Source organism: Triturus cristatus, chromosome 1_2, assembly GCF_964204655.1.
Source record: "Triturus cristatus chromosome 1_2, aTriCri1.1, whole genome shotgun sequence".
Taxonomy (NCBI): domain Eukaryota; kingdom Metazoa; phylum Chordata; class Amphibia; order Caudata; family Salamandridae; genus Triturus; species Triturus cristatus.
The window spans coordinates 402,629,913-402,641,950 of NC_140580.1; the positions used below are offsets into that span (position 1 = coordinate 402,629,913).

At 52.5% G+C, this 12,038-nt stretch overlaps 1 protein-coding gene across 4 annotated transcripts in view; it reads left to right on the forward strand.

The window, feature by feature from the left end:
* STAMBPL1 (STAM binding protein like 1) overlaps positions 1-12,038 on the forward strand; it is a 248,774-nt gene that overhangs the window by 224,857 nt on the left and 11,879 nt on the right. For all 4 annotated transcript variants that reach the window (XM_085605611.1, XM_085605625.1, XM_085605633.1 and 1 more), the window contains one exon: positions 6,886-6,985. In XM_085605611.1, coding sequence (XP_085461737.1) covers positions 6,886-6,985 — 100 coding nt within the window. The remainder of the gene's footprint in view (positions 1-6,885; positions 6,986-12,038) is intronic.

Below are 12,038 nucleotides of genomic sequence, written 5' to 3' on the forward strand. Positions count from 1 at the left end.
AACTCAATGTCAAACTGGGAGTCCACCGTGTCCAATACCTCCTTCCAATAATCCCCCAGTCGCGTGCATTCCCACAAAATGTGGGTCAGTGTCCCCACCTGCTCGCACCCTCGCCAGCATCTCGAGTCTTTGCTGCTGTCCATCGCATGAATGCGTGCCGGGGTGTAGTACCAATACAGAGAAACCTTCGTGAGGGTCTCTGTCAGGCCGGTGTGATACGCCGAGTGTCGTGCCCTATACGCAATCTGTTCCCACTCCTTATCACTTAGTGCCCTACCTAGTTCAGTCTCCCAGCGCGCCCGGCCCGGGTGATAAAAGTGCGAGGACGGCAACTGGAGGAATTTATAGAGATCACTTATAAGCTTCGCGTCAGACGTCCGGGTCATAAGCAAGCGCTCGTATTGGGATAGTCTCCTATCTGCGGTCTCTCGCACCTGCGGGCTCAGCGCCCAGTGTCTAGCCTGCAGGTATCTCATTCTCTCCGCCTCGGGCAACGTATATTCCTGCCGAAAGCTCGAGAAAGGGATAATCCCCTCAGAGGTGTACAGGTGACACAGAGCTCTACAGCCGGCCGCCCTCCAGTGGACAAACGCTCCCCCCTGCATCCCCGGCGTAAAGTCCGGGTTGTCCACCAAGGGCGTCAGTGGGGACGGAAACGAGGTTAACCCGTATGCAAGGTTTGTGGCGTCCCACGCCCTCAGTGGCACTCTGGTGATAAAAGAGGCATAGAGGTTAGCTGGGCGGTGGGCCCGTCTCAGGAACGGCACTTCCTGCAGTGGCCGACCTGCCACCGCTTGATCCTGGAAGAGCCAGTGTTTGTCCGACTCCCACTTGCTCCACTCCACCAGGTGTCGCAGCTGAGCTGCTTGGAAATATTTGCGGAGATCTGGGACGCCAAGGCCTCCCTTCTCCGGCGCCAGCAGGGAGAGCGCCAGCCGCAGTCTCGGTTTCTTTCCCTGCCACACAAACCTCCCCAGCTCAGACTGCATCCCCCGGATCCACCCAACCGGCGGCGTCAACGGGAGCGCCCGGAACAGATAGAGTATCTGAGGTAGGGCAGTCATTTTAATGGCAGCCACTCTGCCTAGCAACGACAGGGTACCGCGGTCCCACCGAACCAGTTCTTCCCGTATTTTCCTGCCTAGGGTCATGTAATTGACCGCCGTCATCTCCGGCAGGGTGGGGGCCAGCTGTATCCCCAGGTACGGTATCGTGCCTGTAGACCAGACTATCGGGGCTAGACGCTGCAAACGCGCCCGGGTCTCCGGCGAAAGCGACAGGCCCAGGGCCACTGACTTCCCCATGTTCATCTTAAATCCGGAGACTGCAGCGAACGCGGTCAGCTCCTCGAGACACGCCGGCAGGGCTCTGAGCGGTTCCTCTAAAGAGAAGATAACATCATCCGCGTATAGGCTGACAGCGTGGTAGAACCCACCCATTTTTACTCCTTTCACCTCTGGGTTGTCCCTGATACGTTGCGCGAATGGCTCCATATACAGGGCAAACAGTATGGGCGACAACGGGCAGCCCTGCCTCGTGCCCCTCTCAATGTTAAAGCTCCCGGAGCTGCAGCCATTAACCCTCACCACCGCGGTTGGAGTCCCGTAACAGTTGAATATCATATTACGGAATTTATCCCGTATCCCCACTTTCCCAAGCACTTGTTCTAGATAAGGCCAGTGCACCCGATCGAAGGCTTTCTCGGCGTCTACCGCCAGGAGCATTCTCTCGCCTCGAATCCGTGATGCCTTTTCCATAATGTGCACGATCCGTTTGGTGTTGTCGACCGTCTGCCGCCCGGGAACAAAGCCCGCCTGATCTGGGCCTATGAGCCCCGGCAGCAGAGGGGCTAATCGGGACGCCAGGATCCCCGTGTATACTTTTAGGTCCACATTCAATAAGGATATCGGCCGGTAGGAGCCACATTGTGAGCTATCTTTCCCCGGCTTAGGGATGACCGTCAGTGACGCCCGCAGCAAGTCCCGCGGCATAGTCCCCTGTTCCGCGAAGGTGTTGAAGAGGCGTGTGAGGATCGGCGCGAGTGTAGTGCAGAACGTTTTATAAAAGAGGGCGGTAAATCCATCCAGCCCCGGGGATTTACCGATCTTAAGTTTGGCAATGGCGGAGATCACCTCTTCCACTCTAATGTCCCTGTCAAGTCCCTCCGCCTGCAGTGGTGTCAGCGTGGGCAGAGAGACCGATTCCAGGTACCCTTTCGTGGCTCGCCCGTCCGGGGGGTCCCCAGCATAAAGATCCGCGTAGTATTGGCGGAATGCATCCGCGATGCGACCATCCTCCGTGACTGTCGACCCCGAGTGGTCGGTGATTTCCCTCACCCGGTGCTTCTGTCTCGCCACTCGGAGCTTACTCGCTAGCAAGCGACCGCACCGGTCCCCCCCTGTGTAGTAGGCATGTTTAAGGCGAAGCGCCGCGTATTCCGCCCTGCCCATATCCAGAGCGACCAGGGTCTTTCTCGCTCCTTGGAGCTGCCGCCATATCCGGGGGGCCCCGGTTCGGCGATGCATGTGTTCCAACTCCCTGACCTTCTGCGTAAGCTCCTCCCGTTTGCTACGTCTGTGTGCATTATCCGCCGCCGATATCGCGATGAACTCCCCCCGCAAGACTGCCTTCAGGGCAGCCCATTGCGTTGCTCTGGAGGTTTCCATGTTCTCATTGTGGGATTGGTATTCCCGAATAGCGACAATCACCTGTTTGATGACGTCCCCTCTGTATAGCAAGGAGTCCCGAAGGCGCCACACTCTAAGGGTAGTATCCACCGGCGGCACCGAGAAGGTGGCCGTCACCGGGGCATGGTCCGACATGGAGATTACTCCTATGTCCGCCGCTGTGGCCAGCGCGCTGACCGGCTCGGTCACTAGGAAGTGGTCCAGCCGTGCGTAGGTTTTGTGTGCATGTGAGTAGAAGGTGTAGTCCCGTTCCGTCGGGTGCAGGTGACGCCACAAATCCCGCAGTCCCATGTCCATCAGCTGTACCTTGCTACCTGCTGAGAACTCCCCTGCCTGCTGTGACCGTTGGGCAGATCTATCCAGTGTCGAATCGAAAACGAGGTTAAAGTCTCCCCCTATAATTACGTGCCTATCCGGTGCAGCCGCCACCTCCCCCAGCGCCGCCTCTAGAAATCGGTCCTGCCGGTCATTCGGGCTATATAGAGATCCAATTGTGATGGCTGTGCCCGCCACCCGGAACCGATAGACCAATAAACGGCCCCGTAGCTCCGCCAGCTTGTGGAGGACCTCTCCCTGAAATCGCCGAGCTACCAATATCGCCACCCCCGCCGTTTTGGTACTATTAGAGGAGAAGAACTGCGTGGGGAATTTGTGGGAGCGCAGTCTGGCGCAGTCCCTGGGCAAGAGGTGTGTTTCCTGAAGTAGACCGATATCTGCCTGCGTACTGTCTAATAAAGAGAGCACCGCCCGCCGTTTGGTCGGGTTGTTAAGGCCCCGCACATTCAGCGTCACTATTTTAAAAGTCATGGGTGACATGTGGAAGCGAAGCCCCTCCCGCTCTGTGCTCCCCCGGTGTCGAATGGCATTCCTGTGAGGTCGCTGCTCCTGTCGTGTCCCTTTTCCCTGTCTTGCCATCTGTCCTGCTCTGGACGGTGTCCCCTCCCCTTCCCGTGATCTGCCCTCCTCGCTCCCCTTCCTGGTGTGGTGCCGGCTCTTTCAGCCCTTCCTCGCCGCGACGTCAACTGCCCCCTCCCCCTCCTCCCCCTCCCGCCCCCCAGCCCGTTCCCCCAACTCAAACCAATAACTGCCCCAACAAAACCCCCCACCCTAGCCCCAAACCCCGTATCTGCATAGTCCAAGTCCGGTCCTCTAGAGGACAAGTCTTTGGTAACACTCTCCAGTGGGCGTTAGACCACCTGCCCCCCCCCCCCTCCCCCCCTTTACCCCGAACCTGAAAGCTGGTGTGTCCTCATGTGATCTCCCCCCGGAGCAGTTCTTAAGCCGTTAATGCGACGTCGCTGTCGCCGGGACCAGCGCTCTCAGCCACCTCCGGATCTGCTCTGTCCCCTTCTGCCCGGTCGGCAGGTGCGCCCGGCCTCGTCGGGCGGTCCCGAGAGCGCCTCCCGGTCACCCGCCGCCAGTCTCCACCTCTGGCGCGCCCTCGACGCGGCGGGGACGCATCCTCCTCTCCCTCTGGCAGGCCCAGGATACTGCAGGTTTCCCGCAGGGAACGCAGCTGGTGCTGGACTCCATTCCACCGAAAGATGAGCCTGAAGGGTTGCCCCCAAGCATAGGGTACCTGGTTTTCTCGTAGAAAGTCGGTGGCTGGTTTGAACGTCCTCCGTTTCTGGAGCGTGATTGCCGACAGATCCTGGTAGAGGGCCACTGAGTGCCCCCGGAAGGTCAAGGGCTGCCGCCTCCGCCATAATCCGCTCTTTGAGTGGGAAGTCTGGTAGAAAGGCTAAAATGTCCGGGGCCGGCGCTGGTCCTCTCCGCTGTGCTCCCACTCTGTGTGCCCTGTCGATTCGGACCTGGAACTCCTCGGGCTCTCCCAGGACGTCCCGGAACAGCGCCCCCAGGTATCCTGCAATGTCTGTTCCCTCTTCTGACGATGGGACCCCGCGGACCCGTATGTTGTTTCGCCGAGACCTGTTTTCCAGGTCCTCAGCATGGGCCTGGAGATCGATCTGCTGGTCTCGCAGTCTCAGTACCTCTTGTCGCAAATGTTCAATCTCTTCGTCCCGTCGTAGGCTGGTCTCTTCCACCGTGGCCACACGCTCGCCTAAGCCGTCCACCTCTCGTTTAATTTCCCGCACCTCACTGGCCACATCCTTCTTCAGGACTTGAAAGTCTTCCCGTAAAGATCCAAAGAGAGATTCCATAAAGGATCTGGTGAGCGGGGCCTCCCCTCCCTCGGGGTCTGTCGCCGTTCCGGGGGCCTGGGGTGACCGCTGCCCCCTTTCCTGCCGTTGCGACAGCCGGCCCAGCATCTCGGGGAGAGTACGCTCTCCCTTCCGTCCACCTCTGCTTCCAGCCATGGCCGCTGGGTCGGACGGCCGGTCTCGATCGCTTTGCTGATCCTGCACCGGGTCTGATCCCCGGGGCGGCCCGTGCCCGAACGCTCCTCCGAGCCTCCTGTCCCTCGACCTCCGGCCTCCCTTCCTCAGGACGAACCTCCAAACCACGGGCGCCTGTGGTCGCTGCGTCCGGCTGCGTTCCCCGTTCGGGCCTCCCTCGGCGCTCTGATCGGACTCCTGGCGGTCCCAGTCCTCGCTGGCTCGTCTCCTCTGCACCTGGTCGTCCCCGCTCTCCCGGGGGTAACCCCCGACGCCGTGTCACCACCCCGTTCCCGAGGCGCCGGGCCCTCCGTTTTTCCTCCGCCGTAGCGCCTCTCTGGAGGGGGCAACGTCCACGCCTCCGCTCACCCTAGTGCTTCAGCCGCTAGCCTCTGCTGCCCACAACCGCTCTGCGCCGCCAGTCCATCAGCCCAGGGTCCATCCAGCGCGACGGCTGCTCACGCTCCAGCCTCTGCCGCTCGGCCGTCGGGCGCCGTCTGCCTACTGCCGCAGGGGCACTCCCCAGGGCCAGCTCGCTCCTTATCTACCCCCGAAGGGAGGTCACGCCTCTGGTGCCCTCTCCGGCGCCGATTCTCGGGCTCGTTTCCGCAGTCCGTCCCCTTGCTCCCCTCACAGGTCCCTGGTCCGCTGCGGGTAATTCCGCTTCCTCGTGCGCTCCCCCTCCGCCACCAATCCCACGTGGCTCGGGGGGGGGGGGGGAAGGGGGGTACGGACGGGAGGGGAACCCCGTGTGGGCTCCAGCCCCGGTAGCCTCGCCGCTCTTACAGTCCTCTCCCCTCGAGACTCACCCGGGAACTCCCGACGTGGAGCCCCCGTCGGCCGGGGTCACTGCTTCCTTCCCCCTCGTCTGCTGCCCTCCGGCGGTCTCCCGGGCCTCTCCCGGGTGGAGCTCCCTTGTCCGCGTCAACCCGTCTGCGCGGCCCCCTCCTTCTACGGGGCCGCTCCGCTCAGCATGGGACCGCTCTCGCTTCCTTTCGCGGGCTCGCTCCCCACTTCGCCGCGCGCCAGGCCTCTTCGACGATTCCGGGGCTCTCTCGTGGCGGGCAGGCCGAGGGCGCTGCCGTCCCCTCCGGTGCTAAGCTCCGCCTCGGGGCCCCGGGTCTCCAATCTGCTTCCCCCTCGGTTCCGCCGTCCCCTCCGCCCGTCAGAGCCTCAGTTTGGGGGGAGATCCTGCTGCGGTATCTGGGCTAGGGGTTCAGCGGAGCGGGAGCCGACGGAGGAAGCGTCTGCTCACACCGCCATCTTGGCCACGCCTGAAAAAAAAAAAAAAATGTTTTTAATAAAAATAATACAACTGCGCATAGGCTGTAGTGGCAGGGCTGAGACTTATTTTATATGGCTACTTTAAGTGCTGTATGCCCACTATTAGCGTTTAATTTACAGGCCCTGGGTACATGTAGTACCACTTTACTAAGGACTTAAACATGAATCAAATGTGTCAATTGGGTGTAAGCCAATTTTGCCATGTTTAAAGGAGAGAGAACAAGCACTTTAGCACTGATTAGCTGTGGTAATGTACACCCAGTCCTAAAATCCAACACAAACTGGTTCAGAAAACAAGAGGAGTGAAGGCTAAATGTTTGGGGGTGATCCTGCCGAAAGGCCAAGTCTAACAGTCTCTAAATCCAGACGCATTTCTCTTATCTTGTCTTCTGCCTAGCTGATAAAGCTTGTCTACAGTAATGTGTGGGACCATTAATGTTGGGTAGGGCAGATGTGTCGTTTTCACCCCCTTCTTCAAGCAAATTGAGTATTTACTGATTTTATGTGTTTAACTGCCATTGTTGTAAAATGTCCATTTGTCAAATCTAATACCAGACTGTGCTTGTGCCTTGTTGTAGCACTGGGATTTTCAGGCTCACTAGTGCTGGCATGCTAGAGGTGTCTGGGTGCAAAAGGAAAGGATTTCACCCCCACAGCAAAGACCCAAAGCAGTTCAATGTAAGTATGCTAGCTTGTGTTTCTGACATTTTATTATTAAGGGTCATGACATCTTAATTACAACCCATTTTTTTAAAAGACCAGATTTAGCAATGTTTACAAATGTGTTTTCACGAAATGTTGAAATGGTGGTACCTTTTATATGCCTATAGCTTGTGGTTGGGTTTCTTTGGAAAGCATTTTATTGAAGAGGACCACAAAAACGGGAAAAAAACACAATCTTAAAGAACAAAGTTGTGTAATGAAGCAATATATGCAGTCTCGAACCAAGGGACGTCTGGAGTACAAACTCCGAAATCTGTGTCTGAAGGTCCTAGTAGAGGTGAGACAATGGAGAGCTAAGACGGAAAAGAAAAGGTAAATAATCAACACAAACCAGCAACGTTAACATCTCTCCAGTCTCCTGGCCTTCTGAGGAAGAAATTGCATCACATTACTATTAATAAGGTGAGAGCCACAAAAACAGTATCAGGTGTCACTGCTCCCTGGTGCCATAGAAGCATTCTTTACCTTCCTAACTGGGAAACCCAAGCCAGCCGTGGTCGGGTGAAGTTGAATGTGCTGCCCCCATGGGTCACTCTGAGCTTGGCCACGAACCATATGGACACAGCCAGTTTAATATCAAGTATTTTCCTGTTGATTATTAGAAGCTCCTCCCCATGTTTTGTAGCTGGGATGACATAAGGAAAGAAGAGGATCTTACATCGTTTTAAATGTAAATCTTTACTCTTGGCAGTAGCTCTTCTCTCGGTTTGTGAGGGCACCTCCCAGTTCAACCACAACAGTCCCAGCACAGGTATCCCCATATCCTGCCTTCTGGTTGGGATTCTGACCACCTCATGCACCTCAAAATAACCCTCCTGGTTATCCACCAAGAATTCCGGTCTTTTTTACATTTTTATTTTTTTTATAGGCCGAACTCGACCTGCAGGTATTGGGTATCCGAGATCTTCACATGAGCACCAGTTGAGTTACAAACAGACACATTCATTTCTTTTGTTTTTAGGCATGGGGAGATTAAGTGATTTGCCCAGAATCACAGGATGTTGAGCATCCCTGCAGAGACTTGAACCCAGCTCGACACACTAGCCTTTAGAACTCATCATCTCCCCCAAAAATATGAGCCATAAGAGCTCCCAGAGACTCACCCTTGAAAGGGGTGTCGCTCTCAACATTCTAACCTTAGCTGCTACTGAGGGATTACCCAGGTTTAGAGGTAATAGCGTAGTCTTTGCATTGACAAAATTGCATCACTCCCTGATGTCAGTTTGCTTTCCAAACTGCAAATCTCCTGTTCCATGTCCAGAATCTGCATTTCAGTCCCGGGAGTTGTCTGTCCCCATTTCCTCCAATGTTTCCTCCAAGAAAAAACCTTCTGTTGCTGTGTCCCTCACCCCTCACCCTTTACAGCAGAGAAAAAGCAAGATCTTCCTGTGACATCATGGCTAGTCTGGAGTCCATATCCCTCTCGGGTTCCTCAGATCAGGACGTCGTACACGCATAGTGTTGTGTGAGAAGTACTTCTCGTTTTATATAGTTGTAATCTCTATTGGAGGCAGAGTGCAGCTGTACTGTATCCTCCTTAAATGCACACAAATATTAGAACTCTAAATACTGGGCAAAAAGAAGGGGCATGAGCAGGCCTCCACAGACTGATTACCTTCCCTTCTCTGTTGACCTGTTCCCAGCTCCCCAGTACTCTTCACGATTATAAAAGGCAGTCCCCAGCCATCCTTTCTCGACACTCAGAGCGATTTTGATTGGCTAGTCAGCCTAGGAATGCGGTACCTGGTGGACCAAAGTGGCTTAACACTGTTTCAGGTGCTCAGCAAATCACAATATCCTATGCATATGCCCCAGCTCAGCATCCTGCCACCACCGCCAGCCCTGGAAAAGGGGCTGCACCAGAGCTCCTCATTAAGAGATCCATCTCTGAGCCCGGAAAGCTCCTCATCTGTGGTTTGCTCTTCACATGCACCTAATGCGTTGAGACATATAATGGGGAGACGTTGTGGGCTTGCGGCAAATGCTGCCGACTATGGAGCTGGGGAACGAGTTTGAGCCTCGGAGTCGGTTCAGCTTCCTGTGATTCTGGGCAAATCCCTTAATCTCCCCGTGCCTACCAAAAAATGAATGTGTCCTTGTGTAACATAACTGGTGCTCATGTAGAGTTCTCCTAAATTTCGGGTCGAGTTCGTGCTATATAAATCTGCAGAAAAACATATATATATAGATAGATTCCAGCTCCAAAGTCCACTTACAGGCAACATGTGCACTCTTACTGACGGGTGCAACCATGTGGAAGTGGGTCCACATTTAAATAAAAGCTCACGTTTCCAAAAAAGAAACATGCTCCACTCACGGGTCCCCTTTGAAGACTCTTTAATTACAAGGACGCGTTTCGGCGTTCTGCCTTCCTCTGCTTGTTTAAAGACCGCGCAACCTGTCCTGATGGAAATTTAAACAGGTAGAAGAAATGTCATTGGTTCTTGCTGCTAGGCATCAAAAGAGGACTCATTTCCTCGGAAAAGATGTTCCTTCCCCTGAGATGTATTATGGGATTTGAAGTCCGAGAGTGTTCTGGGGGAGGGGGGGGGGGATACTTGGTCAGCACATTCCCACCGGCCTCCACATAGGCATAACCCCCAAAAACCACAGTTGTTTCACAGTTCCAGGTAAATATTTACCGTCCCTCTCTGATGCACAATGCAAGTAGTTGGGTACTTGTTGGTGCCAGTATGCTTTTGATGAAACCAATAACATTATATATATATATATATATATATATATATATATATATATATATATATATATATAATCATACCCGACTGAATTCCAGCTGTGGCTCGCCTGGAGACTCCATCTTCAGTCTTTTTTATCAGGTTTAAAAACTGCAAAACAGCCACACATCAACCAGTTGATGTGATGCACAAACACAAAATAAATAAAGGCCAACTTCTAAGTGGAAGCATTGATCGCAAGTACAGAAATGTGATCCTGGGTGTCTTTTTAAATGATACTAAATTCTAGACCTCAGACAGTCCAGCAGTGTTTGTTGCTTCAGTACTGCTTCTTCCCCTGGGTGATTGTGAACAAAAAGATGGCTCGTTCTAGATCTGTAAATTCTGACTGCCTCCCCGCTCTCTCTAGGTGTCACAGGTACCAATATTCTTACACCACAACAATTTAAACAGACCAGTATCCCCTGTACTGGGGCGGGACTTTAATGGAAGCTGCTTTGTAGTGCAGTTTCCTTTATTTTTTTGACAAAATATGAGCTTTCTGCTTGCAGTACTCTTCTCACTATTCTCTTGAAAGCTTTGGCCTCTCTAAAGTTTCTTTTAATAAAAATAAGCCATAGCAGCTTCTTGCATCACGTCCTTGTGTTGGAATCCATCTTCCCTTGAGGCCATTTTATTGACCTTGGATATTTTTAAGAACTCTGAATTCTCTAGTTCAGGATCATGTGTAGAATTCCATGGTGGGGCTTACTTCCCCTCTCTAGCAGGATAAAGATCTAGGGACATACTTTACAGTATTTTACCATGTGTAAGCCTTTGTGTTCATCAGCCCCAAGGACATTCTGTTCAATAAAAGCTTAATCCCCATTGTTTTTTGTGCTGCTCCGCGTGCATCTTTGTGTCACTCATCCAATATTCAAAGGACTGCATGCCTTGTTTAGATACCCTTTGTCCTCGCATTTTGTGAGTGTTCAGCAGCTGTTGTTTCCATCTCAGTGAAGTCCTTTTTAGCTTATTTTTCTTTGTATGAGAAATGTATTTCTGTAGTCTGCTTTAGTGTGAGGAAAGCCCACAGCAACAAACATTAGGTGACAACTGTTTGATGGCTGCAACAATTCACACGTCCATCAGCACATAGGCGCAATATGCACACCAACTCAAAATATCACACTCTCTGGGCCTAGCATCCCCAGCAGATTCTTCCCAGCAGCCGTCCTGGTGACAGCCTCATAGAAGCAGCACTCCCAGCCAGTCTGGGTATCTATCTATCTATCTATCTATCTATCTATCTATCTATCTATCTATCTATCTATCTATCTATCTATCTATCGCTACTCTAGGTAGTTCGCTGTACACGTTCCAAATTAAGACTTGTCTCACTCGTGAGACAAAGGTGCATCATTTACACGATAGATATGCTCACTTAACCTTGGTATTGGGCAAAAGATGAATAGCATTGATTTGTACTTGGACATATATGAATTAAACATTCAAAGAGTTTTGAGATGAGTTTGGAGACTATCGATTCAAGAATGAGGAGATGCCTTCAAAGCACACAATCACACAGCCTGGACAGTGAGGACGATGCAAGGAAAGGTAATGGGACACACAGCATTGAATTACTCGATTTATTGGCAACGTCTGTACATTGAGAAAGATCTCTGGATATATTTTTGCTTGAGTAAAGTGGTGAGGGCGATTTCTGCAGTGCCCATGTGTATGGGTGTTACTTTATCTATCACAACACATTTATTCTCCTTAAGCGCCATTTCAACTTCTACCAGCAAACGTTACCCGTCAACATCCTTTTTGGTAGCAGAACTCCCATAAGTTCTGGTTTACGTTGTATGGTGCTCCACTTCTTGCTTTCTCAACCTCATCTGTTTCCTATATTAGACAGTCTGAATGTACGCTTGTATACCAGCACACACATCATTCTCTTCAGCAGCAATTAAGATTAAAAGCACTACTAGTTTTATTGTGTATTGATTACCTAGACCTCCCTGCATACATTATGCAATTCCTCCTACAAATACGTTTTGTTTTGGAGCAGCAGAAATGTAGCTGTCAAAGATCATCTTTGAAGTCAATTGCTGAAAGTAAAATGTGGTACTGTAGTGTGGGTTCCCTGGTGCCTACACGTTTCTTGAAAAGGCCACATTGATCCATTTAAGCATCCGAAGTGAGGTGCAGAGTCACAGACAAACACACTAAGAACTTGCTATTGAAGCGTAGAGCATTTTAATCTGGATAGGATTTACCTTTAAGGATGCCAAAGTGAAGACTTGCAGTCACTTTCCCTAGGATTGACA